The sequence below is a fragment of the Rhinolophus sinicus genome, chromosome 1, assembly GCF_057876585.1.
Source record: "Rhinolophus sinicus isolate RSI-liver-muscle chromosome 1, RSI-T2T, whole genome shotgun sequence".
Taxonomy (NCBI): Eukaryota; Metazoa; Chordata; class Mammalia; order Chiroptera; family Rhinolophidae; genus Rhinolophus; species Rhinolophus sinicus.
Genome location: NC_142501.1, coordinates 9,743,401 through 9,770,520, shown reverse-complemented (window position 1 = coordinate 9,770,520; position 27,120 = coordinate 9,743,401). Strand labels below are relative to the sequence as shown.

At 52.4% G+C, this 27,120-nt stretch overlaps 1 protein-coding gene across 5 annotated transcripts in view; it reads left to right on the top strand.

The window, feature by feature from the left end:
- Nucleotides 1-27,120, top strand: part of CACNA1I (calcium voltage-gated channel subunit alpha1 I) — a 110,785-nt gene that overhangs the window by 17,790 nt on the left and 65,875 nt on the right. For all 5 annotated transcript variants that reach the window (XM_088796383.1, XM_088796379.1, XM_088796381.1 and 2 more), the window contains exons 3-4: nucleotides 12,202-12,313; nucleotides 13,971-14,104. In XM_088796383.1, the coding sequence (XP_088652509.1) occupies nucleotides 12,202-12,313; nucleotides 13,971-14,104 (246 nt within the window). The remainder of the gene's footprint in view (nucleotides 1-12,201; nucleotides 12,314-13,970; nucleotides 14,105-27,120) is intronic.

Sequence of the window (27,120 nt, the reverse complement as noted above, 5' to 3'; positions counted from 1 at the left end):
GGGTGGCAAGCATTGCTGAAAGAAGCAACACATGTTTGGGAAATTGTCCATTTCCCTCCATCTGGTGTAGTGAAGGTTGTTTTTCTCCAAAGTAGAAGTCAGCATCAAGCTGTTGCCTGGGGATGCTCTTGGAGGCTGGAGTGCATGCTGTACCATCATTGGTCAGCAGGGTGGCTGGACAGCTAGTCAGAGGAGCCTGGCTGGGCCAGGGAGAGTCTGACCCACAGGGCAACCTCAGGAACTATGGCAAGAGCTACAGGAGCAGAAGCTGCCCTGACCCAGCCTGGGGGCGTTGGTGAAGCCTACCTGGAGGAGGAGGCCTGTGACCTGGGTCTTGCTGCATCAGTAGGAGTGTTCCAGGAGACCTGTTGAGGGATGGTCTTCTAGGCAGAGGGAATAGGGGAGAGAACAATGAGGAGTTTAGTGTGGCTGGAACAGTGGGAGGGAGGGGCTGGAGAGCAGGGTGTGCAATGCCAGGTTGGAGATTGCTTTTGATCTTGTAGGCACTGGGAAACTATTGATGGATGTCCAGCAGGGAAGAAATATGGGTAAATTCATTTACTAGCATGGTCGCTCCTAGAGCAGAATGGAGGATGCTTGAGAGAGAGACTGTGGCCTGGAGACCACGCAGGAGGCTACTGCAATGGATATTGATTGATTGATTGATTGATTGACTCATTCATTTCAACAAGTGTTTACTGAAGCCAGCTATGTGTTGGACACTGTTCTAGACTGGAGTGGAGGTGCCCTTAAGGCTGTTCAGCCATGTTGGGTGGAGACACAGTATTCCAGGCCTGGGCACGTAGTGGTCACCCAGAGGAGACCCCAGCCTGATGGGGAGGCAGTACCACACCCGAGCTGTACTCTTAGGAAGCAAAATGGGGTAAAGGCTGGGCAGAGGGACCCTCAGGGGGCCTGGAGGACGGAGTGGTCAGTCTGTCCTGACTGAGGATGTCACAGGAGCTGGCTGATGAAGGAGGTGACCTTAGAACCAGGGCTGGAGAGACTTTGGTGGCGGGGAGAAGGGTAGGGCATCCCAGCTGAGGAAACAGCCTGGTCAAGGGTGGGGACGCTGCTAACAGCCCAGAGTGCGGGCTGAGTATGGAGGGCATTTAGGGTCGAGATTCTGGAAGGTGAAGGGGAGGACTGCTTTGGGGAGGGCACTGGTGTTCACTAACGACCTACTGTGTGCTGAGGGCAGGTCATCTGCCCAGCAGCTTAGCCGGCTCTAGAAATTGCCCCCTGGACAGAAAAGGCCCAGAGAGGGGATGTGTCCAGGCCACCCAGCCTGGTGGTGGCCGAGTGGCACTTGGCTGAAGCCCTGGCCTGTCAGCCCTGGGAGCTCCACGAGCCCTGCGGGGAAGTCTCGTTGTAATTGATATAGAGCAGAGAATTAGGAAGAGGGCTGGCTGGCTAATGAGGAGTCCGCCCCTCCTGGGGCATTTAAAACATGATTGGAATTTTATAAGTCCGTCCAGCCTGGGCTTTGGCTTCTGTGTCAGAAGCCAGCTTCGACCTGCCGCCTCCCTCAGGCCGCCTCGCCATCCTGTTGGGAGAAAAACAGCCCCATTTGTTTCCCTCGGAGAGAAATCAATATGTCTTTTTAATCAGCCAGAATGTCTTCCTGCTAACCTCTCTCCAGCTCTCCTGTGGGGCTGCCTTCCACATTCTGTCCCCATCTGCCTGTGGAGCCGTGCTCTGCTCATCTGGTCTCCTTCTTCTCTCCCCAAGTTCAAATCCTAATTCTGGCACTTACTGCTGTGTGATACTAAGCAAACAACTTGGCCTCTCTGGGCACCATTTCCATCTAGATGAGGAATCAGGAAGAGAAGGCTTGACTGACTGAGGTGCTATATGGATGTGAGAGCTTGGGGTACTGGGCTGGGAGGAGAGGGCAGGGCCATAGTAGAGAGAGCAGGGTACCTAAGGGCTATGCTTCGCTTCTCCCAGAGCAGTAGGCGAGGTTCCCACCCACTCACTCATCCATCCATCCATCCATTCATCCACCCACCCACCCCATCCATCTACTCAACCCTTACATTCATGCATTCATTCACCCACCTTCCCAACCTACTATCTACCCAAGAACACTTAACAAAGGGTCTTAAATGCCAAGTCAAGGAGTTTGGAAACTCTCTGGAAGGCTGGGGAGCCACAGAAGCCTTTTGGTTTTGAAGTAACCTCTGGTTGCTGTGTAGAGGATGTATCATAGGAGGCAAGGATGGAGGAGGAGGCTGTTGAGAGACTCAGGAGTGAGCGAGTGCTGCCTGCCTGGAGCAATGGGGTGCATAGGAGTGGATGGAGAGGAGAGATTTAGGTGGTGAAACGGACAGGTCTCTGAGTTGGATGTGGGGAGAAGGGAGAGGGAGACCCTGAAGGGTTCTTATCCTGTAAGTAGCAGTCCCGACAACTTCCACATTGGTGGTGATTGGGGTTTGTCATCGGGGTAGGAAGTGCAGAGGGAGAATTTGGCGGTCTGGGGAGAGTATGACTTACCCATCTTGGACATGATGAATTCGACATGTCCCAGGCAATGTCTGGGAGGCCTGCTGCTGAGCGGTGAGTAAGCCTGGGCCTGGGCCAGACCCGGGACTGGTCAGCCCAGGGACCGTCTTCAAGACAATGGGAGTGGGTGTGGGGTCAGGGACAGGTAGGGGAGACTGGGGGTTGGGGAGCCTGAGAAGGTCCAGCATTTGAGGGATGGAGCCCATGAAGTAAGAGGACGACCTGCCCGGGGCGTTGTGGTGTCCCCAGGGCCCAAGGGAGAGAGACTTTCTAGAACAAGGGTCTTAAATTGAGATTCGTGAACTCGAATGGGAACGAGATGCATGTTTATTTTCACTGACCTCTGACTGAAATTTAGCATCTCTTTCTATCATAAATGGAGGTAGCAAACCGCAGTGGGATTATTGGCAGGTCCTGTGACTGTCACCCGTAGCAGTCCCGATATGTCCATGTCACATCGTGGTGGTTGTAGAGCTCTCTGAATGTCATTGACAGTCACCGCTGCTTCACAGTCACTCAGTATCAGACCCACCACTGACTCTGGTTATTCATTGTATTGACAATGAAGCACGTATAGTTCTGTATCACAAATGTGTTTTCTTACAAAATATTTTGACAACAATTTTAACATAACCGGTTCCCTTCCTTTCTAATCTTAAGCATTAAAAATGTACGCATTTCAAACCGTTATTCTGAGAAGGGGCGTGTGAGCTTCCCCAGGGCCACAGGAAAGCATAAGCACTGTTGCAGGCGAATGAATGGTCAGTCGCCCCCGATGCTGCTGGCCGCGTGGGCGAGGAGGGGGTGTCACGCGTGGCAGTGTGTGCAGGTGTAGGAAGGGCTGCAGGGCTCTGTGGGAGGCCTGTGTGACCGTATTACATGTGTGTGGCGGGTGGGCAGAGGAGACGTGTGTCGGGGAGAGGCCCCCAGGAGGCAGAGAGAGAATGTCGTTACCTTCCATCCAGCCCTTACCTTCTTTGTGTCTCCACCGAGTGTCTCCTCGTGGTTTCTGGAGGGCAGTGGCCATGTCTTCTTCATTCAGGGTTCCCAGAGCCCCTGTAGCCTCACCCAGTAAGGGGGTGCTGAGTAAATGAATACAGAAGGATGGGCGTTAAAAAGGAGAGGAGGGGCGTGCAGGGTAGGTGAGGAGGCTGCAAAGCCCTCCAGGGACAGAAACCCTGCCTTAGCCTCCTGGGTGCCCCCAAGGGACAAGGACCTCCCTCCCGCCTGAGGCTGCAATACCCCTGGGCAGCTGCTCCAGGCAGGGCACCGAGAGTGCTGGGCACGCTCTGCCCTTGGAGAACACAGCCTGACAGGGGGTGAGAAGTCAAGGCAGACCACACTCAGTTTGTAGCTGTTACAAGGGGGAGGTGGGCACGCAAGGCCCGGAAAAGATGTCTGACCCCCTGCCCGGGACCCAGGAGACTTCCCTACAGGCACACCTTCCTGTGGGTGGGCTCCTGAGGCTGGCTCTGCTGCCAGGCCGTGGGACCCTGGCACTTTTTAGCAGTGGCTGAAGTGGCAGTAGCGCCTGGGAGAGTGTCCTTGTTTAGAGCTTCCTTCCCAGGGACCATCCGCCCCGGGTTTTCTGCTGAGCTGACAGCCCCTGTTCCCTGTCATTGCCTCCCCCTCTCCTGCTGTCTGCACTGGGCACTGTGGCCTGCTGGGCATCTGGGAATCAGAGACTTTGGCCAAATTCAATGAGTTTTCACATTATGGGGACTCGAAGAAGTGGGGTGGGGACAGAGACAAGGCAGGAAGGGAGGGCTCACTAGTCTCATTCCCTCCTCTTAGGGGATCTCCGTCCGCGGAGGCTCCATGGCTTATAAGCAGAACCAATCAGGCCAGGCAGGGCCATGTAGCATGTGGGGAGCTCCCCATCACTGGAGGCATGTAAGCAGAGAGAGGCCTAAGACCATCTGCCCAGCAGTTCTGTCTACTTCACGAAGCAACTTTCTGCCCCAGCTCAGCCACTGTGTCACCTTGGGCAAGTCCTGCCATCTCTGGACCTTTATTTTCCTATCTGTAAAGTGGCTGTGATAGTCTGCCTGGCCTATCTCCCAAAGCTGCCACGGACATGAGAAGAACAAATTCTTAAACAAACGGAAGACAGGATGGTGTGAAGTTCAAATCCAGGCTCCACCCCTCACTAGCTGTGGCCTTGGGCAAATCTGTGAAACAGGGATGACACCCCTGCCTTGCAGGGTGGTGGTGAAGGTTCCTGTGGGGATCTGTGACAGTGGGCTCCCCAACAGGGACTTGTTCTTATAATTGTTGCATTTTTATTTTTCCTTAAAGCAGCTGTGTTTCATCAATTTTTGTTACACTTTTTATTGAGGTAAAACATGCAGGCAGTAGAGCTCACAAATCTTAAATGTCCAACTCAAGGCATCTTCCCATAATAACACTCCTGTGACCCCGCGCAGGCCAAGAAGTACACCTCCAGCCCCCAGAAGCTCCCAAACCCCCACCCCCCATGGCTATTCCCTGCAAGTTACCCCTGCTCTGGCCTCCTTCATGTAGGTTAACTCGGCCTGATATTTCACTACATACAGAGGGTGCCAAAAAAATGTAGACACATTTTGAGAAAGGAAATAACTATTAAAATTGTAACGCTCAGTATATACCGATAACAAAAGATGAATACAAGTCACATTTGACTTCTGCAATTACAAGAGGGGCTCAAAGTGGTCACCATCAGCTTCCAGACACTTCTGATTATGGCGAACTACTGCTTAAGCAACGTGGACCAAAGTGTCCACTTGTATCCATTTTTTTGCATCCTGGTATATACTTGGTACACACTCTTTGCTCTTCAGTGTCTGTCTTCTGTTACCCAGCGTGATGCCTGGTGAGTGCCATTCAAGCTGCTGTGCGTATCAGCAGTTTGTTCTTTTTCATCACTAGGTAGTATTCCATCGAGTGAATGGACCACAGGGTTTCTTAGCCTTGGCACTGTTGACATTTGGGGCTGGATAATTCTTTGTGGGGGGACTGTCCTGTGCACTGTAAAATGTTTAGTGGCACCACTGTTCTGTACCCACTAGAGGCCAGGGCTTGCCTTCCCAAGTTTCAACAGTCAAAAATATCTCCAGATGTGGCCACGTGTCCCAGGGGGGTCAAAATCATCTGCAGTCTGACTCATTCTCCTGTGGGTGGGCACTTGAGTGGTTCCCTGGTTGGGGCTCTTATGTCAGCATTTCTCTGGGGTGTGGACCCAGGAGTGGCACTGCTGGATGCTAGTGTGGGCCTCTGTTTTGCTTTAATACACGCTGCCGAGAAGCTTCCCAGTGGTTGTTGCTCATTAAGAAAAGTTGAATTTATGAATTCATGAATTAGTGAATGGATATCTTCTTTAAATCCCAGGGACTGGAGCCTAGTTGACATTCAAAATGGTGGCCACTGTTAGTTACTTCAGTGCAGGCTACACGGCCTCACATCCAGCTGGGTCCTGGAAGGGGGACGGATGGTCTCTGGGCACCTCGGGGCAGTAGGGAGCCTGAATCTCTCAGAACTCTGGTACAGCAGCTGCTCCATGTCTGGGCTTCTCAGAGGGGCACAGAGCTGGGCCAAGAACTGGGGTCTAGAACCTCAGGCCCCAGCCTGTGAAGGCTCAAGGCCTGAGCTCTCTTCCCACTGGGGATTGATAGGGGAAGGACCCCCATACAGGGGCTGGCTCACCTTTCTTGCCTCTCTGGTCCAGGAGGATGCAGCCCCCAGTCCCCTTCCTGCACTTGATTTATTTAGGCAACTGAGGCAGAGACTGGAAATGGATCAGATTTTGGATTTGACAAAAATGAAAACAAATTTGGCCGCCCCAGCCAAACCCAGCACTCCCACCCCCACCCACCTTTCCAGAGCCCCCCAATTACAGAAACCCAGACTGTCAGCATGGGCAGCAGGATGGAGGGTGGTGGTTGCCATGGTAACCATGCAGGCCTCAGGCTCCTGCTCCTGGAGAGGAGGCTTCCCCCAGGGGCCTGCTTGGGTGTCAGTAACTGCCCCCTCCATTTGGTCACTCTTCTCTCTGGGAAGTGAGTGGCAGGTTTGAGGGGACCCCTGGCATGGGGTCTTCCTTGGTGACCCTGTCCCCCCAGTTCACATCCCGGCCTTCTCAAGACTCCGCAGCCGGGACGTGGGGTGGAGTTACGGTTCCAAACCAGCCTGGCCTCTTACTGGGGCTTTGAGGCAGCACCCTCCCCTTGCTGGCTTCCCCTGCCACTATCTCTGCAGATATGTCCTTCTTTCTCGGGCATGGGCAGGAGCAGAATGGGCCCCTTCCTGACCCCACTAGGCACAGCCAGATGGGCTGATGCAGGGCTCACGGCCGACCCAGGCCCACTCGAGAGGATACAGTGTGGGTGAAGAGGGAAAAGCAGATATTCCACTGAACATATACCCATTGAGGGTCCCTCGTGTTCCAGGCCCTGGCCCAGGGGTTGCAGAGCACGTGTGATTTGGCATGAGCCTGACATGAGTTCGAATCCTACTCCTGCCACATCACATACCAATTGCATGAACCTGGGCAGCTGTGGCTGGAGCCCTGGAGCCTGCTCCCAGTGCCTCCATTTCCTTATCTGTAAAAAGGGGGTAACAGTAGACCTGCCAGTTTTGGGGAACTTTGCTTAAGTTCTGGGGTGATGTTCCGCCTCACTAGGCCTGAACAGATACATTTTTTGAAAGTGAAGTGAAGTGAGTGAAGATTCAGCACACGAGACGTCCACGTAGCGGGCTGGGATAGAATCTCTTATTACTATTCAGGGTCATGTTAAGTAATCAGCAGATAATGCCAGTATGGGATTCTCAGTCCTCTGCTGGTGAGGTATTTATTTCCCCCTAAAGGCCAAAGAACGGGCCCTGTTATAGGAGAGGTTGGCAAACAGAGGGGCTGTGTCTGTTGCACAGCACATGCCAAGCCCTGGTCCCCCATCCACGGCTGCACTGGCTCTGTGTGCGGGGCCTCTGGGCTCCCTGCCTCATGGGCTTGCTGTAGGGTTTCAATGAGATAATACTGCTGTTTGATTAGAAAAGTCCTTGGCAAACATCGAGAACACTTGAGAAATGTTTGCCATTGTTGCCATTTTCACTCTTGTTAATGGCACACAGGGCCTGACACACAGCAGGCACTCAATATGTGCTCAGTAATTCACTGCTGGGCTTGGAGGCCCCAGTCCTGAGGACCTGAGGATCATGGGAAGTGTGAGCAGAGCAGGGGGAACAGGGTAGGGGTGGTGTTAGGGCCTGGGCCACAAGGTGGGGGCTGGCTGGGGGTGGAGCCAAGCCAGGGGTGGGGGGGCGGGGGGGGGCTCTGCAGCCCCCAAGGATGCTTTGATTGGTTTTCTCCCTGGGAAGGAAGGCTTTGCCTGCGAGGAAACTATCAATTGGATCGCCATTGCTGGGTTTCCCCATCTGTGTTACTCAAAGGCACCTGGGCTGCCTGTCAGGGATATAATCAGCTTCAAATGACTGAATGTGGCGGTGCTGAGCAGGTGGCACACACAGAGCCTGGACATTTGGGGAAACATGGCGTTTCAGTGGGTTTGAAATCCACCGTGGTTTAAGGACCCCCGTGGGTTCTGAGTCTAACGTCTGAAGGTCACTGTGTCTCTTGGATGGCTCTCCTCCCTCTGGTTTCCATCTGTGGGATGGGTGATTGGATCAGATGCTCTCGGAGGGCCTGGGTGGGGTTGTTCTGTGACAAAGGTCACCTCGACAGAAGTGAGGACCTGGGCGATGAAGTAGGCAAGGTGGCAGGGTCCTACCTGCACGGCCTCAGATACCAGGCCGGGGGCTTTGAGCCTCGCTGTGAGAGGCAGGAGGGAGCTATTGAAGATCCCCTGTCCTCATGGAGCTGGTACTCAAGCCCCTGCCTGCCTGGTTTCCCAGAAATGCCGTACCACCCTTGGGGCCTCCGTCCTCCCTGGTGCTCTCGGAGTTCCTCAGTGCGTCTGACTGATGGTGGAAACATTAGGCATTGGGCCAGGCCATGGAGTGTTCAGCCTGGAGACCTCGACTCCCTCTGACAGTCTCTTCCCTGTACTACATGGTCTGGTTCAACTTCAAGGAGGGCTGGTGCCTTTGATCCCCCAGCCAGTGGGGAGCATGTCAGGAACTGCGGGCAGTGATGCCATCTCTGGCCTGACTTCTAAGCCTCACAGTCTCTTGGAAAAGGCCCAGGCTCTGCCATCTGGGATTTCCCTGAGTGCCTCGGGGCAGGGCCGAGACTGTCTATCTCTGAATGTCTGCAACTGAGCAATCTAGAGGTGAAAGCCGCTCCATCTGCCCCCTTGAGGGACTCAGTGCCACGGGCAAGCTGGGTGAACAACAGAGGCAGGAACGCACAGCAGCTTGGGGCACCAATGAGTCAGACCGTTTGGGCTGCTCCCTGACTGTGTGACCTTGGACAAGTCACTTCAGCTCTCCAGGCCTGTTTCCTCATCTGTCTCCAGCGGGCTATGATAAGAGCTGGGACCATGTCCCCAGGGGCCTGGCACACAGTTGTTGTGGTTACTGCCAAGTTCATTGCCATGAAACCAGCTAGACCAGGTGGGTAGGGAGCATTTCTGGAGAGCAGGCTGAACCACCACCTTGCGACTGGGGAAAGGTGCTTCAAGGGAAGCTTTAAGAAGAGGTGATATATGAACTGGGCTGTGAAGGATGCGTAGGAGTTTGCCTGGTAGAGATGGTAGAGGGAAGAGAAAGTGCATGTAAAGTAGGCTTGGGGACAGCAAGAAGTTCAGTGCATGCCAAGGCCAGTGGGAGATGCGGCTGGAGGAAGTCACTGATGTGTGTCCAGGAGGCTTTGGGTGTCAGGCTAAGGAGGGTGATGGGAGCCATGGAAGATTTTTGAGCAGGGGAAAGGCACAATCAGAGTGTGCTTCTGGCAGACTAATCTGGCAGTGGCAAAATAGCTTGGGGACAAGAAAGGCAGGCTCTGGTTTTGCACGCCAGCTCTGCCTTTTTCCAGCTGGTGACCTTGGGCAAATCATGTTCCCCTTTGTGTCTCAATTTCCTCATTTGTAAATGGAGCTTATAATAGCATTGTGAGAATTAAAGGAGATAACACTTGCAAAGTGACCCAGTAGTGTTCGGTACACTGTGCCTGGTTATTGTGTGGGGCAGATTGAAAGGGCAGAGACCAGAGCTGGAAGCTGGAGGAGAGGCTATGTAGGGTCCAGGTGAGAGATGCTGAAGCCTCAGGGGAGGGCGGGTGAAGTCACAGGCAGGGACAGGCCATGTGTTACAGAAGAGAGCACTGTCCTTGGAGTCCAGCAGTCCTGGTGTGAAGCTTAGCTCTGGTATTTCCTAGCTATGTGACCTAGGAGAGGTCCCTAGTTTCTGTGGGCCTCAGTTTTCCTATTCTGTAAAATGGGCCTGCTGAGGAAGAAGTGTGGGTGCCGGTCTCCTGGGAGACCCCTGCTATGTGCATTTTGAACTTGAAACTGGCAGGAAGGGCAGAGGGAGCAGAGGAGGCTGGAAGGCGAGAGAGCACAACAGGCGGGGTGGGGGAAAGCAAGGGGGATGGGGGGCATTCAGTGGTAATTAGAACATTTGAACTTCAAAAAAAGTTAATTAATGATGAGCTGCTGCTGGAATGATGCTCAGGCTAGAAGGGGGCCCTGGCAGCAACTGAAAGTAATTACAGGCTGTGGTGGGAGAATGGCAGGGCGGGGGATGGGAGCAGGAAGGAAGGGTCTGAGGGGGAGAAGGGGACGGAAGGCAGCATCCCAAGGTGAGCCAGGGCCTGGGGATGGGAGGGAGGCCGTTGCCAAGGAAACCAGGTTAGTCTCACATCAGGCAAAAGGTGCTCAGCACCCCCTGGCTGGGGTCTGTCTGAGGGTCGGGTAGCGTGGCTACATCCTAACGTAGAGCAGAGCGAGGCTGTTGGATTGAGGAGTAGGGTTTTCAAGAATCGCTGGATGTTAGAGTGGGCAGGGCCCAGAGAGATTCACTTATTTATGAAACAGACGTTTCCTCTATGCCTGTCACTGTTGGAGCTGTGAATGCAAAACCTTTGTCCCCTTGGAATGTAGCTTCTAGCTGTGACAAAGACAATGAGTATGTCAACAAGACAACTTCAGGGCATAAGTGCTGGGAAGATCATTAAGCTGGGAGAGGGTAGTGGTTGGGGTGGGAGAGGGTGACCGCTGAGGGGGGAGAGATTGGGTGGGGACTTCTCAGAGGAGGTGGCAATGAAGCTAAAGGGTTAGAAAGAGCAGTCCTTGAAGGTCTTGAGAAGAGTCTCCCAGGTAGAGGGAACAGTAGGTGCAAAGGCCCAGGGGTGGAGTGTGCCTGATGTGCCTGAGAGCCAGGGTAAGGGTAGCAGGAAACGAGGTGATACATGGGTCCTTGCGGACCACAGTGAGGGCTTCGAAGTTCATACTGAGAGAGACAGAGAGCCATGCCAGGGTTTTGGTCAGGGGAGGGAGGTGCTCTCACTGCTCTTTTCAAAAGCTCACTGCTGCTACAGGGAGGGTGGACCAGAAAGGCCAGAGCAGGCCTGTGAGGAGGCACCTGGTCCTCCAGTGGGGAACCTTCACAGGTTCAGCGACAGGAAAGGGCCTTGCCCGAGGCCTCAGACCCAGTCGATGCTGGAACTGGAGTTCAAATACAGGCCCCCTGGTTTACTGCTTTCATAGCACAGCAGCTGCCATCCTGTTTCCTGTGGCTCAGTTCCGGGGGCGGGGATGGGGTTATGCAGGCAGTGTGCTGTGAGTTCTATCAGCTCCCCTCCTCTTAGAGATGGAGAACCTACTTAAGTCCACTTTACCTCCGATCACCTTCTTTTGAATGAAACACAGATTTACTGAGGCCCCTTCCTGCTCTGAGCCCTGGTCCTAGGACTAGGTGGATTAAGAGGGATGGGGCTGGACCTCAGTCAGCTGTTCTAAGACTGGGCAGGAGTTGCCAGGAGGGAAGGGAAGGACGAGAGTGTTAGTGAGAGAGCAGCCTGGTGGGGGGGGGGGGAGGGAAAGCCACTCGTGCTGGCTCTAAGCACCTTGTGTCCCAGAGGCCCTGCCCAAGGCTGAGTGAAGAGATGGTCTCTAGACCACTTTGGCTGCAGGAGACTTTCTGCCTGGGCAGGCCCGGGGAGGCCGAGTCCCACCCTGCTTGGCGCAGGGGCTGGGAAAGGCCTAGGTACAGATATTCAGGAGTGTGGAGATGAGCTCAAACTTTGACGGGATTGTCCAGCCAATCTCAGCCACACTGGACCAGCCCTCTGCAGGCTCCAGATCTAGGCCTCAGGTAGGGATGGGGTGTGTGTAGGGTGTGGGTCAGGGGACGGGAGAGGTGGTCAGAGAAGGTAGTCAGTGACAGTCTGAGGGAGGGGGTCCGAGGTGGAGAAGCAGAGGTGGCCTGCCAGCCTCTGGGAACCTCTCTCTTCCTGAGCCCAAAGGGAACTCTCAGGCTGGGGCAAGGATTTGGGGGAGGGGTTTGGGGGGGTTGGGGGGTTAGATTCTTTGGTGGGTTTGGCATGTGTGGCCATGTCTGGTGTGTGTGTGTGGCGGGGGGAGTAGGGTGGTGCCAAGGTCTTTGAGAACTTGGACATTGACCTATTCAGGGAAAGAAGCCAAGGAGGTTATATGCTATATGCCTGTTTGTGATGGATGGGGGGTATTACATTCAGGGTGCACTCTGTCCCCCATGGCCACGGGGTCTCTGTACCCACAGTTTTGTCCTTGACTCAACGTGCACGTGGTTTGAATGTGTCAGCATGCTGGTGATCCTGTTGAACTGCGTGACACTTGGCATGTACCAGCCGTGCGATGACATGGACTGCCTGTCGGACCGCTGCAAGATCCTGCAGGTGAGGCCGCCCCGCCCTGCTCCGCCTGCCTCTCTAAGCCCCGCCCATCCATCCTGCCTGCTCCACCCATCTACCACCATGCCCCGCCCACCCACGATGCCACGCCCAACTACCTCTATGTCCCCCCCCCTGCCCCGCCCTGCAAAACCGCATCCCCACTACCTGTCCTGCTCTCTCTCAACTCGCTGTCTTTTTCCTCACTCTCACTTGGTCTTATTCATTCCCCTTGGTGATCCTCTCACCCCTCCATCTCCCCATCCATCTCTGGGCCTCTGCCCTAGTCCAGGCCCCCATCTTCTCCCATCTCCTCCTCCGGGTCTTCCCAGCCTGACTCCTTCCCCTCCTTGTGCTGTTAAAGCATGAATGACTCTAACACTCCTCTGCCCAAAGCCTGTCCTTTGCTCCCCAGTGAGTTCTGTTGGAATAAAGGCCAAGCTCCGTAACTGGCTCTCGGTGTCCTTTAGGAGTGGGCCTCCAGTATCTCCCCTGTATCTCTCCTGTTCTCATCTCCTGAGGTCCCAGGTGGGGCTAACCCTTGGAACCTGCCATGACCGCATGCAGTGCATGTACACCCCTAGTGCAGGGGTTAGGGTTATACCCATTTTACAGATGTTGGAACACTCAATGCTATCTCCCTGGAAAGCCAGATTCTTCCCGGAGGAACTGTCCTGCCTCCTGTGTTTCCAGGGGACTCAGCAGTTCCCAAGAAGCCCAGGGCGTCAGAATCCCCTGGGGGCACTTGTTGAACATCCAGACCCCGGCCCATCCCAAACCTGCAGAATCAGAATTGCTGGGGTGGGCCTCGGGTCTGAGTGGCTAACAGCTCCTCAGCCAGCCCCCAAGTGGTATTACAACTGATTAGATTCAGTGGGTACTAGGCTGGCTTCCCTACCAGGTGGTGTGTTCACCAAGGACACCCAGCCTCTGTCCTGACACACAGTAGGTGCTCACTGCCCATTTGTTGAATTGAATTGACTGCAGCCTTCATTGATCCTGGTAAGAGGAATTCCACCCAGGTCCTGCCCTTAGGAAACACACTCACCTGAGCCCATAGTTAAGCACACATTTGGGGCCGCCTTTCTGAGCAGAGGAAGGCAGCACTGAGACCTGTGCCTGGTGGGGGTATCAGGCCTGTTTTGAGAAAGTTCCTTCTGTGTGGGCTTTGGAGTCAGATAGACCTGAGAGTCAGTTCTGGTTTTTGCCACTCACTTGCTGTGTGACCTGAGGCAAGTTGCTTAACCTCTCTGAGCCTCAGTTTCCTCATCTGTAAAATGGGACTATTCATGGGGTCATTGTGAGACTTGGAGAGAATCCAGGTCAAGTGTCTAGCCCAGTGATTGGCAATTATTAGGGAAATCCTCTTTGCTTTACATCCACCTGGGTCCCTTGCCATTATACCTGGTTTTAGGGAACAGATAGAATGGGCTGCATGACCTTGAGCTAGTTCATTCCCCTCTTTGGGCCTCAGTCTCCTCATCTGTGAAATGATTGCATTGGACCAGGATCTCTGAGGTTCTCTTCCTCCCAGGATAAGAAGTTTCCAGGTCTTTCCCAGGCCCCTTTTGTCCATCACTGTGTCCCAAGCCATTGTGGCTCTGAGCCCTGGGTCCTGTTCTGGAACCTCACACTTGCTTCTTGCCTTCCTCCTGCCCCACAGGTCTTTGATGACTTCATCTTCATCTTCTTTGCCATGGAGATGGTGCTCAAGATGGTGGCCCTGGGCATTTTTGGCAAGAAGTGCTACCTTGGGGACACGTGGAACAGACTGGATTTCTTCATTGTCATGGCAGGGTAGGTAGTGCACATCAGGCATCTATGAGTCTGGTGCATGCCAGATTTAATTTCAATAATCCATGGGGCTTCCTGGTGAGGATGACGAAGCTGTGTGGTAATGTCTGGACAGACAGATGTTCCTTCCTCCCCCCTCTCTGGCGAGTTGTGTGTCCTCCTCACTGTCAGCCGATACTGGGTCTGTTTTACACTAACTGACTGACCTTGAGAAAGCCACGTATCCTCTGTACGCTTCAGTTTCCTCATCTGTAAAATGGGAATAATAAAAGTAGCTACATCAAAATGAGCACCCAATAAATGTCAGCTGCTACTATTATTCCAGTTCACTCAGCAAGTCAGGGATTGGACATAGACTCAAGCACTGACTGACTCTAAACTGGTTATTTCTAGCAAGATGTAAGCTACAGTCAGAGAGAGGCCAGGTGACAACTTAGCCCAGTTCAAGTGTCTGTGCCTTGTTCCTGCTTTCCTGGGTCAAACCAGGCTGGTGGCTCATTCAGGCATTTACCCAACCACCAGGGCTTGAATGAGCTTCTACCAAGGGTCAGCGCTGTCAGAGGTGTGGGGTATGGAGGACCGCAAACCCAGACAGAGGACTTGACCTTTAGCTACCATCTGGGGAGAGGCACCCAACAGCTACAGGGTAAACGTGTCACACGTACTGAGACCAGGGTTCTGGGCAAAGCACGTGGTTTTCTGAGAGCATCTGTGAGCCAAACGGGGCTCGGGGGCTTGAGGACTTTTCCTGAGGAAGTGACACCCAAGAGCTGAAGGATGAGCAGGGGTTAGCCATGCCCAGCAGTGAGTGGGTCAATATGGCACAAGTGACAAGGGGGAGAGAAAAAGGCTAGAGGCCCGTGAGTGTGTATATGTATGTAAATATGAGTGCGTATGTGAATGTGTGTCCATGTGTCATTGTATGTGAGAGTGTGTGATTGCACGTGTGTGTGTGTGTCAGCGTGTGTGTGTGTGTGTGATGCCATTGGGAGGGGGCAGGGAGGGTGGAAAGGCCCATAACTGAAATGGGGAGTCAGTACCAAGTCTATGCAAAATTCTGCAGATATGTTCTGAAGTGAAATGATTTGTCCACTAGTGTTAAAAAGTTATACCTCTTCCAAGTATCCTTTCTAAGAACTGTATTCAATTTCACAACCCCATTGTCAACAATTATTTAGACTTAACTAGAAGTTATGCTGGGTTCATATGGTTTCTTGTGAACGATGTCACCCCTTTGTCAAATTTGTCATTCTCATTCTCATTTTGGTGTGGCTGGAGGATATCCTTAAGTAGGCTTGTTTTTAAAGAAAAGGTGTTTGGATAGTGTCATTTTTTTTTCAGTCCTGCCTCTCCAAACTTATATGCCTTTGATCTTTGTGTACAAAGGGTAGTTTTTGTCTGCATAGTTCTAGAGTCGTAATTTCCCCCCCACAGAACCTGGCACATGGTATCATTCAAATCTACAACAGTATTGCAGGTAAGTTCAGTACAGGTCTGGTGCTTCTTTCTTGGGAGACAACCTGCTTTTTCCTTGCTAGAAGCTTGTAGGGTTTTCTCCTTACCTCAGAATTCAGATATTTCACTAGGGTAGGCCTCGGTGTAGGATTGCTCCCTGTGGGCCCTTTTAGAACTCAAAGAAAGGAAAAAAGCTTTTATTTTTACTTTTTTGGTTATTGCCCATCCTTCTCTGGTCTCTCCTGAAATTCCCATTAAGTGGGTACTTCCCTCTTCTATCTATTCTCTGCATCTTTCCTCTTTTCCCTCAGATTTCATCTGTGCTAGGAGAGAATTCCTTGGTCTTCTGAATCACTAGCCATGTCCTTTCTTCCACTTACTGCCTCCGTTGGAAGCGTTCATCTACTCTGAGTCTTGTTAATTCCCAAGATCACTTCTTTTTCCTGGATTTCTTACTTTTCAGGGCAGTTTGGGTCTGTTCTTGTTTTATGGATACAGTATTCCCTGAATCTCCTTATGGGTCCTAATTAGGCTCCTTAAAAGTCCTTTCCTCATCCTGAAGTCAAAGCATAATTTCCAAAAAGTTAAAAAAAAAAAAGGCCCTTGCCCAAATGTTAGAAGTAGAATGTATTACAGATTTATTCAACTCATTACTGAGGGATGAGCAGGATGATAATTAGCAGAACTAGGAAAATGGGCATTGGAGAAAGAATGTGGGGATGAGAGCGCTGGGGTAGAATCAAAGCTGGTGAACGACCTACAGGGTCATAAAACCATAACCTTTGGGGTTATCATTTCTATTGGGTAGAAATCACTTATAAAAATCTACAAGTTGCGCTGGCCGGGTGGCTCAGGTGGTTGGAGCGCTGTGCTCCTAACGCTGTCACCCGTTCGATTCCCACATGGGCCAGAGAGCTGCGCCCTCTGCAGCTAAGCTTGTGAACAACAGCTCTCCCTGGAGCTGGGCTGCGGTGAGCAGCCGGAGGTCAGTGTGTGCTGCTGTGTGCTGCTGTGTGCTGCCAGGAGCGGCCGGTGGCCAGCATGAGTGGCCGGCAGGCAGCGTGAGTGGCCATCGTGAGTGGCCGGCAGCTGGCGAGAGCTGCCGTGAGCTGCTATGAGTGGACGACTGACTGCCTCCAGCCGGAGGGAACGCAAGGCTCATAACACCAGCATGGGCCAGGGAGCTGTGTCCTACACAACTAGACTGAGAAACAACGGCTTGAACCAGAGTGTGTGTGTGGGGGGGCAGGAAGAAGGTGGAAAAAAATCTACACGTTAACATGGAAATTCACAGCAGCCAGACCTTTAATTAAACAGTAAACGGTAAATCAAACAAGGTATATTTCCCTAATGAAATCATCCTTAGATGGGTCTGTTAAATAATGCTCCAAAGTTACATCGAGAGATATACTGCCCTCCCTTTGCCTTACTTCCAAGTTTTAGGGTAATTTTTCTTAACTCCTGTTTCGAAGAAGTCACTTGTTTTGCAGGCTCCACTCACTGCCTCCCATGAGCGTCCCCAACCTGCCCTTCAGATTTGAAGAGTTTTATTGCTGAGTGGTCCCGTCCCTCCCACCCCCATGTGCTCATATTTATAAAGTAAGACCATGAAGACCTAAGCTGAGTAGAGTGAGGGGCTGCCCTGGCTTCAGCATTGTGGTGAGGTCTCCATTTGATATCTTTTCTTGGTCCTGGGGTGGGGGCAGGATGGGGCGGGGTCCACAGCCCAGCATCCTCCGGGGTTAGGGAGGGCTGGTGCATGTGCATAGTGTCCCATGTTTGGTTTCATGCTCTGCTGTCGCCATTTAAAAATTCTCAACACGTTTTGAAAATGGGGCCCTGCATTTTCACTTAGCACTGGGCCCCACAAATTTGTAGCTGGTCCTGGATGGCAGCAGGCTCAACGGAGACTCATGTGCGGGATGCTGGGAACTCAGGTGACCCAGACCTACCCCTGCCCTCAAGGTCCTCCCGTCCTTTGTGCCTAGGGATGGTGTGGGTGCAGAGGCAGGATGGCAAGCCACAGCCCCGGGACCCAGAGCCCAGCCCCCGAGTCCTGCTCCCACTCGAGACCTGTCCCCAGAGCTGCCTGCCAGGCTTGGGCTATAAATGTTCTGTTTCCTGAGTAACAGGCCTGACATCCCAAGTGTATTTTCTTCCTTCCTGCTCCTCCCCTTCCCCAAATTACTAGCTCCTTCTTCAAGCTCTGGAGGAGACGAACCTCTGCACTAGAAGTTTCCTTAGTCAGAGCTTTCATCTCCACATCCAGTCAGCCCCTGCTTCCAGGCTGCCACTGCAGGAACTATTTCACAAGGAGCCGATCCCAAATTGGGACAGCCTAAGGTGCTAGAAAGTTTTGTGTTTTTTTCCAAGCTGAAATTTGTCTTCCCGTAGCTCCCGCCTGATGGAACCATTCATTCACAAATTCAGCATTTATTGAGCACCTACTACACGCCAGCCCTTGTGCTGGGCATTAGGGACAAGACAGACGCTGTTGTGATCTCATGGGGCTCGTGGTTTAGAAAACGGATTTAAAACAGATAATAAAATTCTAAAGAAATTCTAAATAGGGATCAATGCTGTTGCAAAGAAGTGTAGAGGGCGATGAGGGACAGAAGAGGTACCTGATCGAGACGGGTCAGCATACGGCTCCCAGAGGAAGAGGGTGAGGAAGAACTGAGCAGGCAGAGGGTGGGGGCAGGGCATCTCAGGGAAGGGGGACAACATGCAGGGGACTTGAGGCGGCCTTTTGAGGAGGAGGAGGGAGAGCAGAGGGAATGTCAGAGCCCAGGGATCCCGGGGGTGGGTGGGTGATGAGAAATGAAGCCAGAGAGGGGGCAGGAGCCTGTTCATACAAGGAAGCCTGGAGTCTGTGGGCAGGGCTGTCCCTGACAGACGCACGACTGTCCCTGACAGACGCACGACTGTCCCTGACAGACGCATGACTGTCCTTCAGGATTTGGAAGGCGGCTCCCTTCCTCCCCGAGTCTCCCCTTCTCCACATGAAATGTCCCCAGTACCTCCCACCATTTGTCAAAGGACAGGTGAGGAGGCCTCGCCTGCTGGATTCACTTTAAGTGACCAAACCTGTCTCAGTCCCTGGCTGGAGGGTAGGACCCCAGCCAGTGATGACTTACGGGGCAGAGAGAATGGACTGCCCTGGTCCTAGTGCCACGTAGGATCGTGGTGACCTGTTGAGTGGCTGGGCTCCCTGTCCCCCCCAGGTGGTGGTCGCCCCCCAAGCCAGTTCTCTCCCATCCTGGAAGTAAACACAGTTGTTTGTTTCTTTTTAACCCAAGTGTCAAACTTTGCATGTGTCGTTATGAACGTCATCTTGCAATGATCTCTTGGAGTCCTGATTCAGTCACTCATTACATTTACTTCCTTCCTGTGCTCGATCAGCCCAGGTCAGCAAGCCTGGTGGCACCTCACCAGAAACTCTCTTCCAGTGTGTGACAAAGCCCTAGTAATCATCGGGTAATAGCTGAACCCACCTCCCTGTCTTCTTTAAGCCACGTTTTTCTGTCTTTGTCCATTAGGTGGCCAGGAAATCGTCAGTGGAATTCTTGTTGAACTTGAGACATTCTTTACCTGTATATCTCCTTTGGTGCATCATGCTGGTAATTCTACCTCCTCCCCTCACCAAAAACATGAAATGGCCTTTGCCAGCTTCAGGGAGAGGCCTGGGCATCTCTGTTAAAAGCTTCCTCAAGAATTCTAGTGCTGGGTCTATAGGACGAACCAGGGCTGGAGGGCTAGGCTGCACGGATCTCTCCAATGAGGCTGAGGCAGAGCCACGCCAAGGGCATGGCTGGCATGGGCCCCACCTTAGACGAGAGCAGGGAACAGGAGCCGTAAGTCTGAAAGCCATTGAAAGCTTCTGACTGGGACTGTGATGGCACCTAATGGAGCCGCTGAGGGAGGAGTGAAAGGGCGACCTCCCCAATCCTCAAACATGTGCACAGCCTCGCACCCCTTCTCAGTGCTCCTCAAAATTCAGGGAGCAACAGGCTGACTGGTACACGTTAACGTACAGATTCCTGGGCCTCACCTCCGGGATCCGGACCCAGCAGGTACAGCAGGGCCTAGGAACCTGCATTCTAGCCAAAAGCCCCGGTGGCTCTGCTGCAGGTGGTCTAGTTCACTTGCCCCTCATTGGGGTTCCACTTCAAGTGGAGATCATGAGTCCCAGTTCTGAGAACTGCTGAGAGGGGAAGAGGTGTGGGGAGCTGCTCCAACTCTGATCTGCGCCCAGGATCTGAATTCATGCTGACAGGTAGATGTACTTTGTGAAAAAAACAGTAGAGGCTCATCGTAAGAATTTCTGTCGTTAATGGGATTACCACAAATAACAGTGACATCAGTAACCCAACACCTGACCAGGGAGAGGGAGGAGAGGCCAGGTCAGGCTTCATCGTACCCTGGAAGCATCTTCTCCTAAGTGCACAGCTTCCCGCCCTGACTCGCACAGGCTCTCAGGAAATAAAATGTTAATAAGAACAGTTCCTCAATTCTGGACTGCAGCTTTCTAAAAAGATCAGGCAGGCACATCGCCTCTGTGGTTGCCTGCTGAGAGTTCCTTTTGTCCAAAGTGCCCCATCAGTGGGACTTTAAAAAGCAAAGGGAATTGAATCCTCTTAGGCATCACGCAGGGCGGGGTATGATAAGAACAAGAGCATCTGCTGAGTCCTCACCGTGGGCCGCTGCTGTGCGTGACCTGGTCTAATCTTCTGACAGACTGACCAACCGGCTCTGAGGGAGGGACTGTGGTCAGTTCCATTTCATAGATGATGCACAGGGAGAGGGCGTGACCTGCCCAAGGTCATGGGCTGGTAAGGAGCACAGGGGCTGCTGGACGTCGGGAGCTTGACTTCAGCAGTTGGAATCAAATCCTGGTTCTGTGTAATTTGCTGGGGGTATTTGTCAGGGATGCTTTTGGTTGTAAGGAACAGAACATCCAACCAACAGTGGCTCAAGGAAATCCGGGGGTGTTTTTCCTGATGTAATATGAAGCTTGGAGGTCCGTGGGTAGTGGTGATGGCTCTGTGATGTCATTGTGATTTTCCAGGCCTTCCTTTCGTGGTCATAAGGTGACTGCTGAAGCTGTGGGCATCACGTGTGCACGGACGGCAGAAAGGATAAAGGGAGACAGGGCTGTGCCAGCTGCACCTGTCCAGTTGGATCAGGAAAACATTTTCTTTTCTAGATTCTTCCCCTGTCCCAGTGCACTCGGCCAGAACTGGGTCTTGTGGCCATCCTTAGCTGCAAGAGAAGCTAGGAAAATAGGAAACATCATTGAATTTGGCTAAATCAACCAAGAATTGTTCCCTGGGGCCAGGCAAGATTGGAAGAAGAGAATACTCATTGGGTGGGCAACTCTCAGTGTCTGCCACATTCCTTTCCCAGGGTCTGAGTTTGTTTGCTCTCGGCCAAAGCTGTGGCCCTATCATGTCTTTAAGTCCTGGTCGGGACCTGGGGGCTCTGCCTGGACTGACTGGTCAGGGTGTGTGACTTTTTGAGAAATCTAAAGTCAAATACCAACTGGTGCAAGCTCCACAGAGGCCTGTGCCTGCCAGCAGAGCTGGCTGTGGTTATGGGCATAGGGGGGTCATCATTGGGGCTGTTCCCAGAAGCCCTTGCAGCTGGCCTGCCTCCTGCATGGCTCTGTGTGCACTATCTGTGGGTCAGGGAAACACGCCATGTGTCAGCAGGCTCAGAGCACCCTCCTGGCCGTGACACTGACTTTACACCCTGACTTGTCCTGGGCTCTGCGAGTCTGTCAGCTCTAAGGATGGGGTGCTCGGCAAGGCTGAGGCTGAGTCATCATCCGGGAGTCCCCTGGGCCAGCATGGAGGAGGAGGCTCCATGACATGTCTGTTTCATATCTGTTGTATTCAGGCACCCCAGAGTTGGGGGAAGTGTCTGGGGCCATTTTCTTTAAGCTTGACTACCCGTTGGGTGGGTGTGGACCTGGGAAGTTTCCAGCAGGCACCGTGGTGTGGATGATTTCTCATTTGCATATGGAGTAGGGTGGGAGAGTGAGAGGGATGATCACTGCTCGGTCCGTTTCCATGGCAATGGGATGCCAGATGCCATGGGGAGGGGACTTAGTCACTAGAGATTCGCAGGCCACAGGTTGACAAGCCAGACACCAGTCAGTCATGAATCACGCAGGACTCTCTCAGTTATGTGGCACAGGAATCCGCCCAACCTAGTTTAAGGGAATTTATCATCTCCTTTACCTGAAGTCCAGGGGTCTCTGGCTTTAGGGTCTGCTTGATCCAGAATCCTGAAGGATGTCACCAGATAGTGTGTCCTCTGTCCCACAGCTCTGTTTGTTCCTGTGCGGACCTCCATCCCTGGCAGCTTTCCTCTTAGGTGGAGGGTGGCGGGGGGCAGCCTTCTCCCTCGGGTTCAACCCAAAAACCCTTTCCTTTCCCAGCCACTCCAAGGAGTGTGGAATGGAGCCTCCTTGGCTTGAATTGGCTAATGAGTATCATGTGCTCGTCCCTGAACCAATCACTGTGGCGGGAATGAGGCAGGGCTTTGATTGGCCAGACTTAGGTCAAGTCTCACTCCGGCACTGGATGTGAGGTCAGCCCCATCCATGCTACGTGGCCTGAGAGTGGGCAGGATGCACTTGGCAAATCAATCCTAAGACTTGGCAAATCAATCCCTTAGGAGCAGTGAAGGGCGCTCCGGCAGGCAGAAACCACCAGCGCTAGGTGGTTTACTAGAACTAATGTTTGCTAACTGGGCTGGGTGCTCTTACTTTCTCACAACCTTGAGAACGTGGAAGACGAGGAAATAGAGGCTCAGAGAGATCAGCAGGTCACACCTCTTGTAGGGGCCAGATCAAGGATGCACTCAGGTACAACTGACCCCAGAGCCCGTTCGGACTCACAGCATCAGGGGTTGTACCTTTTCAGAGGCCAGAATATTTCAGTGGATCTGCCGGGGGGACTTGGGAAGCCTCACCAGCCAGCTCTCAGGATGCTGCTGTTGAGTCCCCTGGAAGAGACGTTCCTGGTAGTGCTAAAAGTGTCTCTATCTGGTTCTCCGCAGCCATGCCCACCTGCCATGGTGCCAAGATTACTCTGGAGTAATGGAGCTAAATTTCATATGAGGCATATTTGGGACACATACAAAAAATTACATACTGTGTTTCCCCGAAAATAAGACCTAGCTGGACAATCCGCTCTAATGCGTCTTTTGGAGCAAAAATTAATATAAGACCCGGTATTATATTATATTATATTATATTATATATTACGTTACGTTACGTTACGTTACGTTACGTTACGTTACATTACATTACATTACATTACATTACATTACATTAACCGAGTCTTATAGTAAAATAAGCCTGGCTCTTAATTTTTCCTCCAAAAGATGCATTAGAGCTGATTGTCCAGCTAGGTCTTATTTTCGGGGAAACAGGGTATCGTTGCTTATCTGAAGTTCAAACTTAACTGAGCAGCCTGTATTTGTCTGACAACAATACCCAGAGATAAAAACAACTGGAACATTGTCAGCTGAATGGAGCCTTGGCGAGACAAGGTCCAGGGTCTCCTGCTGCTGAGGTCCCAGGAGCTGCCCGGGTTCCACCTGCCCGGGATCTATCTATGCAGCCCTTCCTTTGACTTTGTTGCCCCCAATTCCCCATTTACTTTGAACTTGGCCTGCGTTGGGTTCAGAACATCCGTTTCTTTATCAGTCAAGTGGGCTTCATAACCCCTGTTCTTCTGGTTTCATAGGATTCGTGTGAGGCTATATGTATATATGTATATATATATACACACATGCACACACACGCACACACGGTCTCACAATTAAGTTCACGAACTAGTTGCAACGATGTTGCTAACCTTTTTTGCTCTCAGGGGGATTATTCATTATGAATTTGTACCAACTGGACAGTTAACCGAGTTGACTATTTGGAAGTGCGGAAAAGGCTGTGTGAAAAAGCTGGATGATCTGAACTTTTCGCCAACAATTCATGGCACTTGCATCACGACAATGCACCAGCCCACACAGCACTGTCTATGAGGGAATTTTTAGCAGTAAACAAATAACTGTCGGAACACCCTCCTTACTGATTGGGCTCCCCAATGACTTCGTTCTTTACCCAAAGATAAAGAAAATATTGAAAGGAAGACATTTTGATGACATTCAGGACATTAAGGGTGATACGATGACAGCTCTGATGGCCATTCCAGAAAAAGAGTTCCAAAATTGCTTTGAAGGGTGGACTAGGCGCTGGTGTCGGTGCATAGCTTCCCAAGGGGAGTACTTTGGGGGTGACCGTAGTGATATTCAGCAATGAGGTGTGTAGCACTTTTTCTAGGGTGAGTTTGCGAACTTAATTGTCTGACCTTGTATATATACTGGGGGTGCCAAAAAAATGTATACAAGTGGACACTTTGGTCAACGTTGCTCAAGCAGTAGTTTGCCATAATCAGAAGTGTGTGGATGCTGATGGTAACCACTTTGAGCGTCTCTTGCAATTGCAGAAGTCAAACTTGACTTGTATTTATCTTTTGTTATCGATATATATTGAGTATTAAAATTTTAATAGTTTTTTCTTTGCTTAAAATGTGTATACATTTTTTTTGGCACTGTGTGTATGTCTGTGTGTATGAAAATAACCCATAAATCATGAAGTGCTGGGTCAATGTTATTATTTCCTAATTCTTTCTTTCCATTACTTGCTTCTTCCCTTCCTCCGCTGAGCACCTACACGTGCTGGGCGCCGGGAGAGCGGCATAGACTAGTGGTCCTACCAACACAAGCCTGAGTCATCACAGAGCCGCCCTCTGACAGATGATGTGCTGTATCCAGCATCTCAGCTTTCTTTCCATTAGCTACATCTTAAATTATATTTTAAGAAAGCCCCCGTGGGCCCCTTGCAAAGATTGAGGAAACACCCTATTTTTATCAGCAACACACAGAAATCATCTCCTGGGAGGGGTATTTCCTGGAAAGGTGTTAAATCTCAGTCATTTATGTTGTTTTTTGTCAGCTCCAAGATTTTTTTCTGATTTTTGTCCTGCAAGTTATTTGTTTGACAAGCCGGCATGGGGAGCCCTGGGCTGGGTGCTGGGCACCGGGCATCCAGCTGGGACTCTGAGGAACAGGGACATGGCAGAGCGTGCCTCGGAGCCAGAGGTGCTCTAATAGAGGCACAGTGGGCCACAAGGCAGGAAGGAGAGCTCACTTCTGCCCGGGTCTGGGATCTGGAGAGCTGGGAAGGGCGCTGCGGCTGGGAGGACTGACAAATGCAAAGGCACGTAGCCGGAAACAGCAAGGTGCACTGTGGGAATGGAGAGGTTTGGGTGTCCCTCGAACGCAGGGCAAGTGGTAGGCAGTGCTGGAGTCATGGCCGGACGCCTTTACCATCTGGGCTTTCTTCAGCAGGAGGTGTATCCAGGGAAGTGTTAAAGCTAGCATCATGTGATTTGTGGGCAAGTGTGACGTGAGGCAGTGAGTGAAGCTGTGATATAATACTAGCTTATACTTACTTGGCTCTGACTTGTGGCAGGCTCTGTTCTGAGCACTGAGTCCATATAGGAACACATTCCATCTCCCCCACCCCTGTGAGGTTGGTTCAGTGACTTACTTGCCCGAGGTCTACTCCATGCTCTGGGAAACACTGCCCCCAGGCTGGTCCTATTCTGTGGTGTGTGTGTGTGTGTGTATTGTGCTTACCCGCCATCCTGCCAGCTGAAGGGTATTCAGGAGCCAGAACGCAGCCTGGCCTGATGATGGATGAGTTCAGGGTGGGGGTGGGCCCCACAGAGCTCGTGGGTCCCCCATTACCTAGCTGTGTGCAGGTAGAAGGACTGAGCCTCAGCTTCCTCTTGTGCAGTGGGTGCCATAATCCCACCGTGGGAAGGAGTATAAAGCGCTCTCGACACATAGTGAGTGCTCAGGAGACCCTTCTGAATCAGCTAGGACTCTTGAGTTGTGAGTGGCAGAAACCCAATGCAAACGGGCCCCACGCCTCAGAGGGCATGTACTGGCTCGCATCACGGGGAAGTAAAGAGGGCAGATCCAGGATTCAGGTGCAGCTGGAAGGAGTTCTCGGACCATATGGTCAGGATCCTGCCTCTCTCCAGCTCTGGCCTCAGCCTTCCTTTGTGTTGGCAAAATTCTCAGGCCACCACGGTGACAGGATGGCCATTAGCACCTCAGGGTTTCCAGGTGGTGGCTTAGCCAGGGAGAGCACCGTTCACTGCCCACTCAAGGGCTGGGTCTACCTGGGGCCACAGGCCCATCCTGAGCCAGTCGCGGTGGCAGGGGCCTGGCGTCCACTGGTTGACCAGGCCTGTGTCTCTGGGCCTCTCCTGGGAGCCAGGGAAACAGAGTGGGGGAGGGAGGAATAAATGGGGGGGTGCCCTGAAGAGTGGATATCCACCTTCTGTCCCCACCCCAGCACAGCCACACCCGAGTCCCTCTCCCCAGATGACACCCAGGAACCAAGTGCAGCCACTCTCCCCCGAGGCTGATGTCAGGACGAAAGTGCTGCTTTACAGCGAAATTACTTACCTAATTAGGCGCTTGGGAGCTGGCAGGAGGCAGTGGAGGTCTTGTTGATTTTTTTAGACTTTTAGCACTGAAGCTGTGTGATAAAGTAACTGTGTAATTAGGAATTAATGTCTCACTCCCGCGAGTGGTGTCTTCCGTGGGACCTGAGGGAAGTCAGGCCAGTGGTTGTTCACCCACTGCGGCCCTTCTTCACTTTCTCTTTTTTGAGGGTGGGGCACTCCCACAGCTGTCATCCAAGGTGGGAGGAGGAGGAAGGGGGTAGAAGAGGGTAGGACAACACCTGTCACAAGTGTTATTCATGCTTGCAGATTCCCTGAGTGCCTACTGGGTGTGGTTCTGGGCTGGCGTGGGGGCTGTGTCCGAGGAGGAGAGAGGTGCGTAGCCAGCATCTAACCCGTCTGTGGTTAATGCCGCAGTCCCCTGCCCTCGCTGGTCTACTTCTGAGGACCATGTGTCAGGGATCCCTGCTGGAAAGGCACCCTGGTTGCCCATGGAGGCACCTGCTCGTGAGCAGCCCCTCACTGGCTTTTGTCCCTTTCTGTCTCCCTCACTGTACTTCCTGGAATCACCTCCCAGGTGAATTGCTGGCTCAGGGTCTGCTTTGGGGGAACCCAATCTAGACGGGAGCTGTGAACAGGGTGTGGGGGGAGCCAGGGCAGAAAGGGCTGAACTCAGCCTCTGGTACAGGGAGGGAATGGGCAAGGCTTCATGGAAAACATGTTCTGGAAGGAAGGATGAAAGTGAGGAGAAAGGGCAATTGGCAAAGGAAAGGGGGCAGAGAAGGGTGTATTTGGGGAGCTCGGCAGGCCTGGCATTGCGCCTGGGGTGCATGGATTAGGCGTAGGTTTGCAGGGAGGGGCCAGAGTCCAGACCAGGAGGGCCTTGGAGGCTGTGGTCAGGGGCTTGGTCTTTGATCTGAGGGCAATAGGGAGCCATTGAAGCTTTGAGTTGGCGAGTGACAAAGCGAGATTTGTGTTTTAGGAAGTTTGCGGCTGACGGAGCATGGGCTGTAGCGG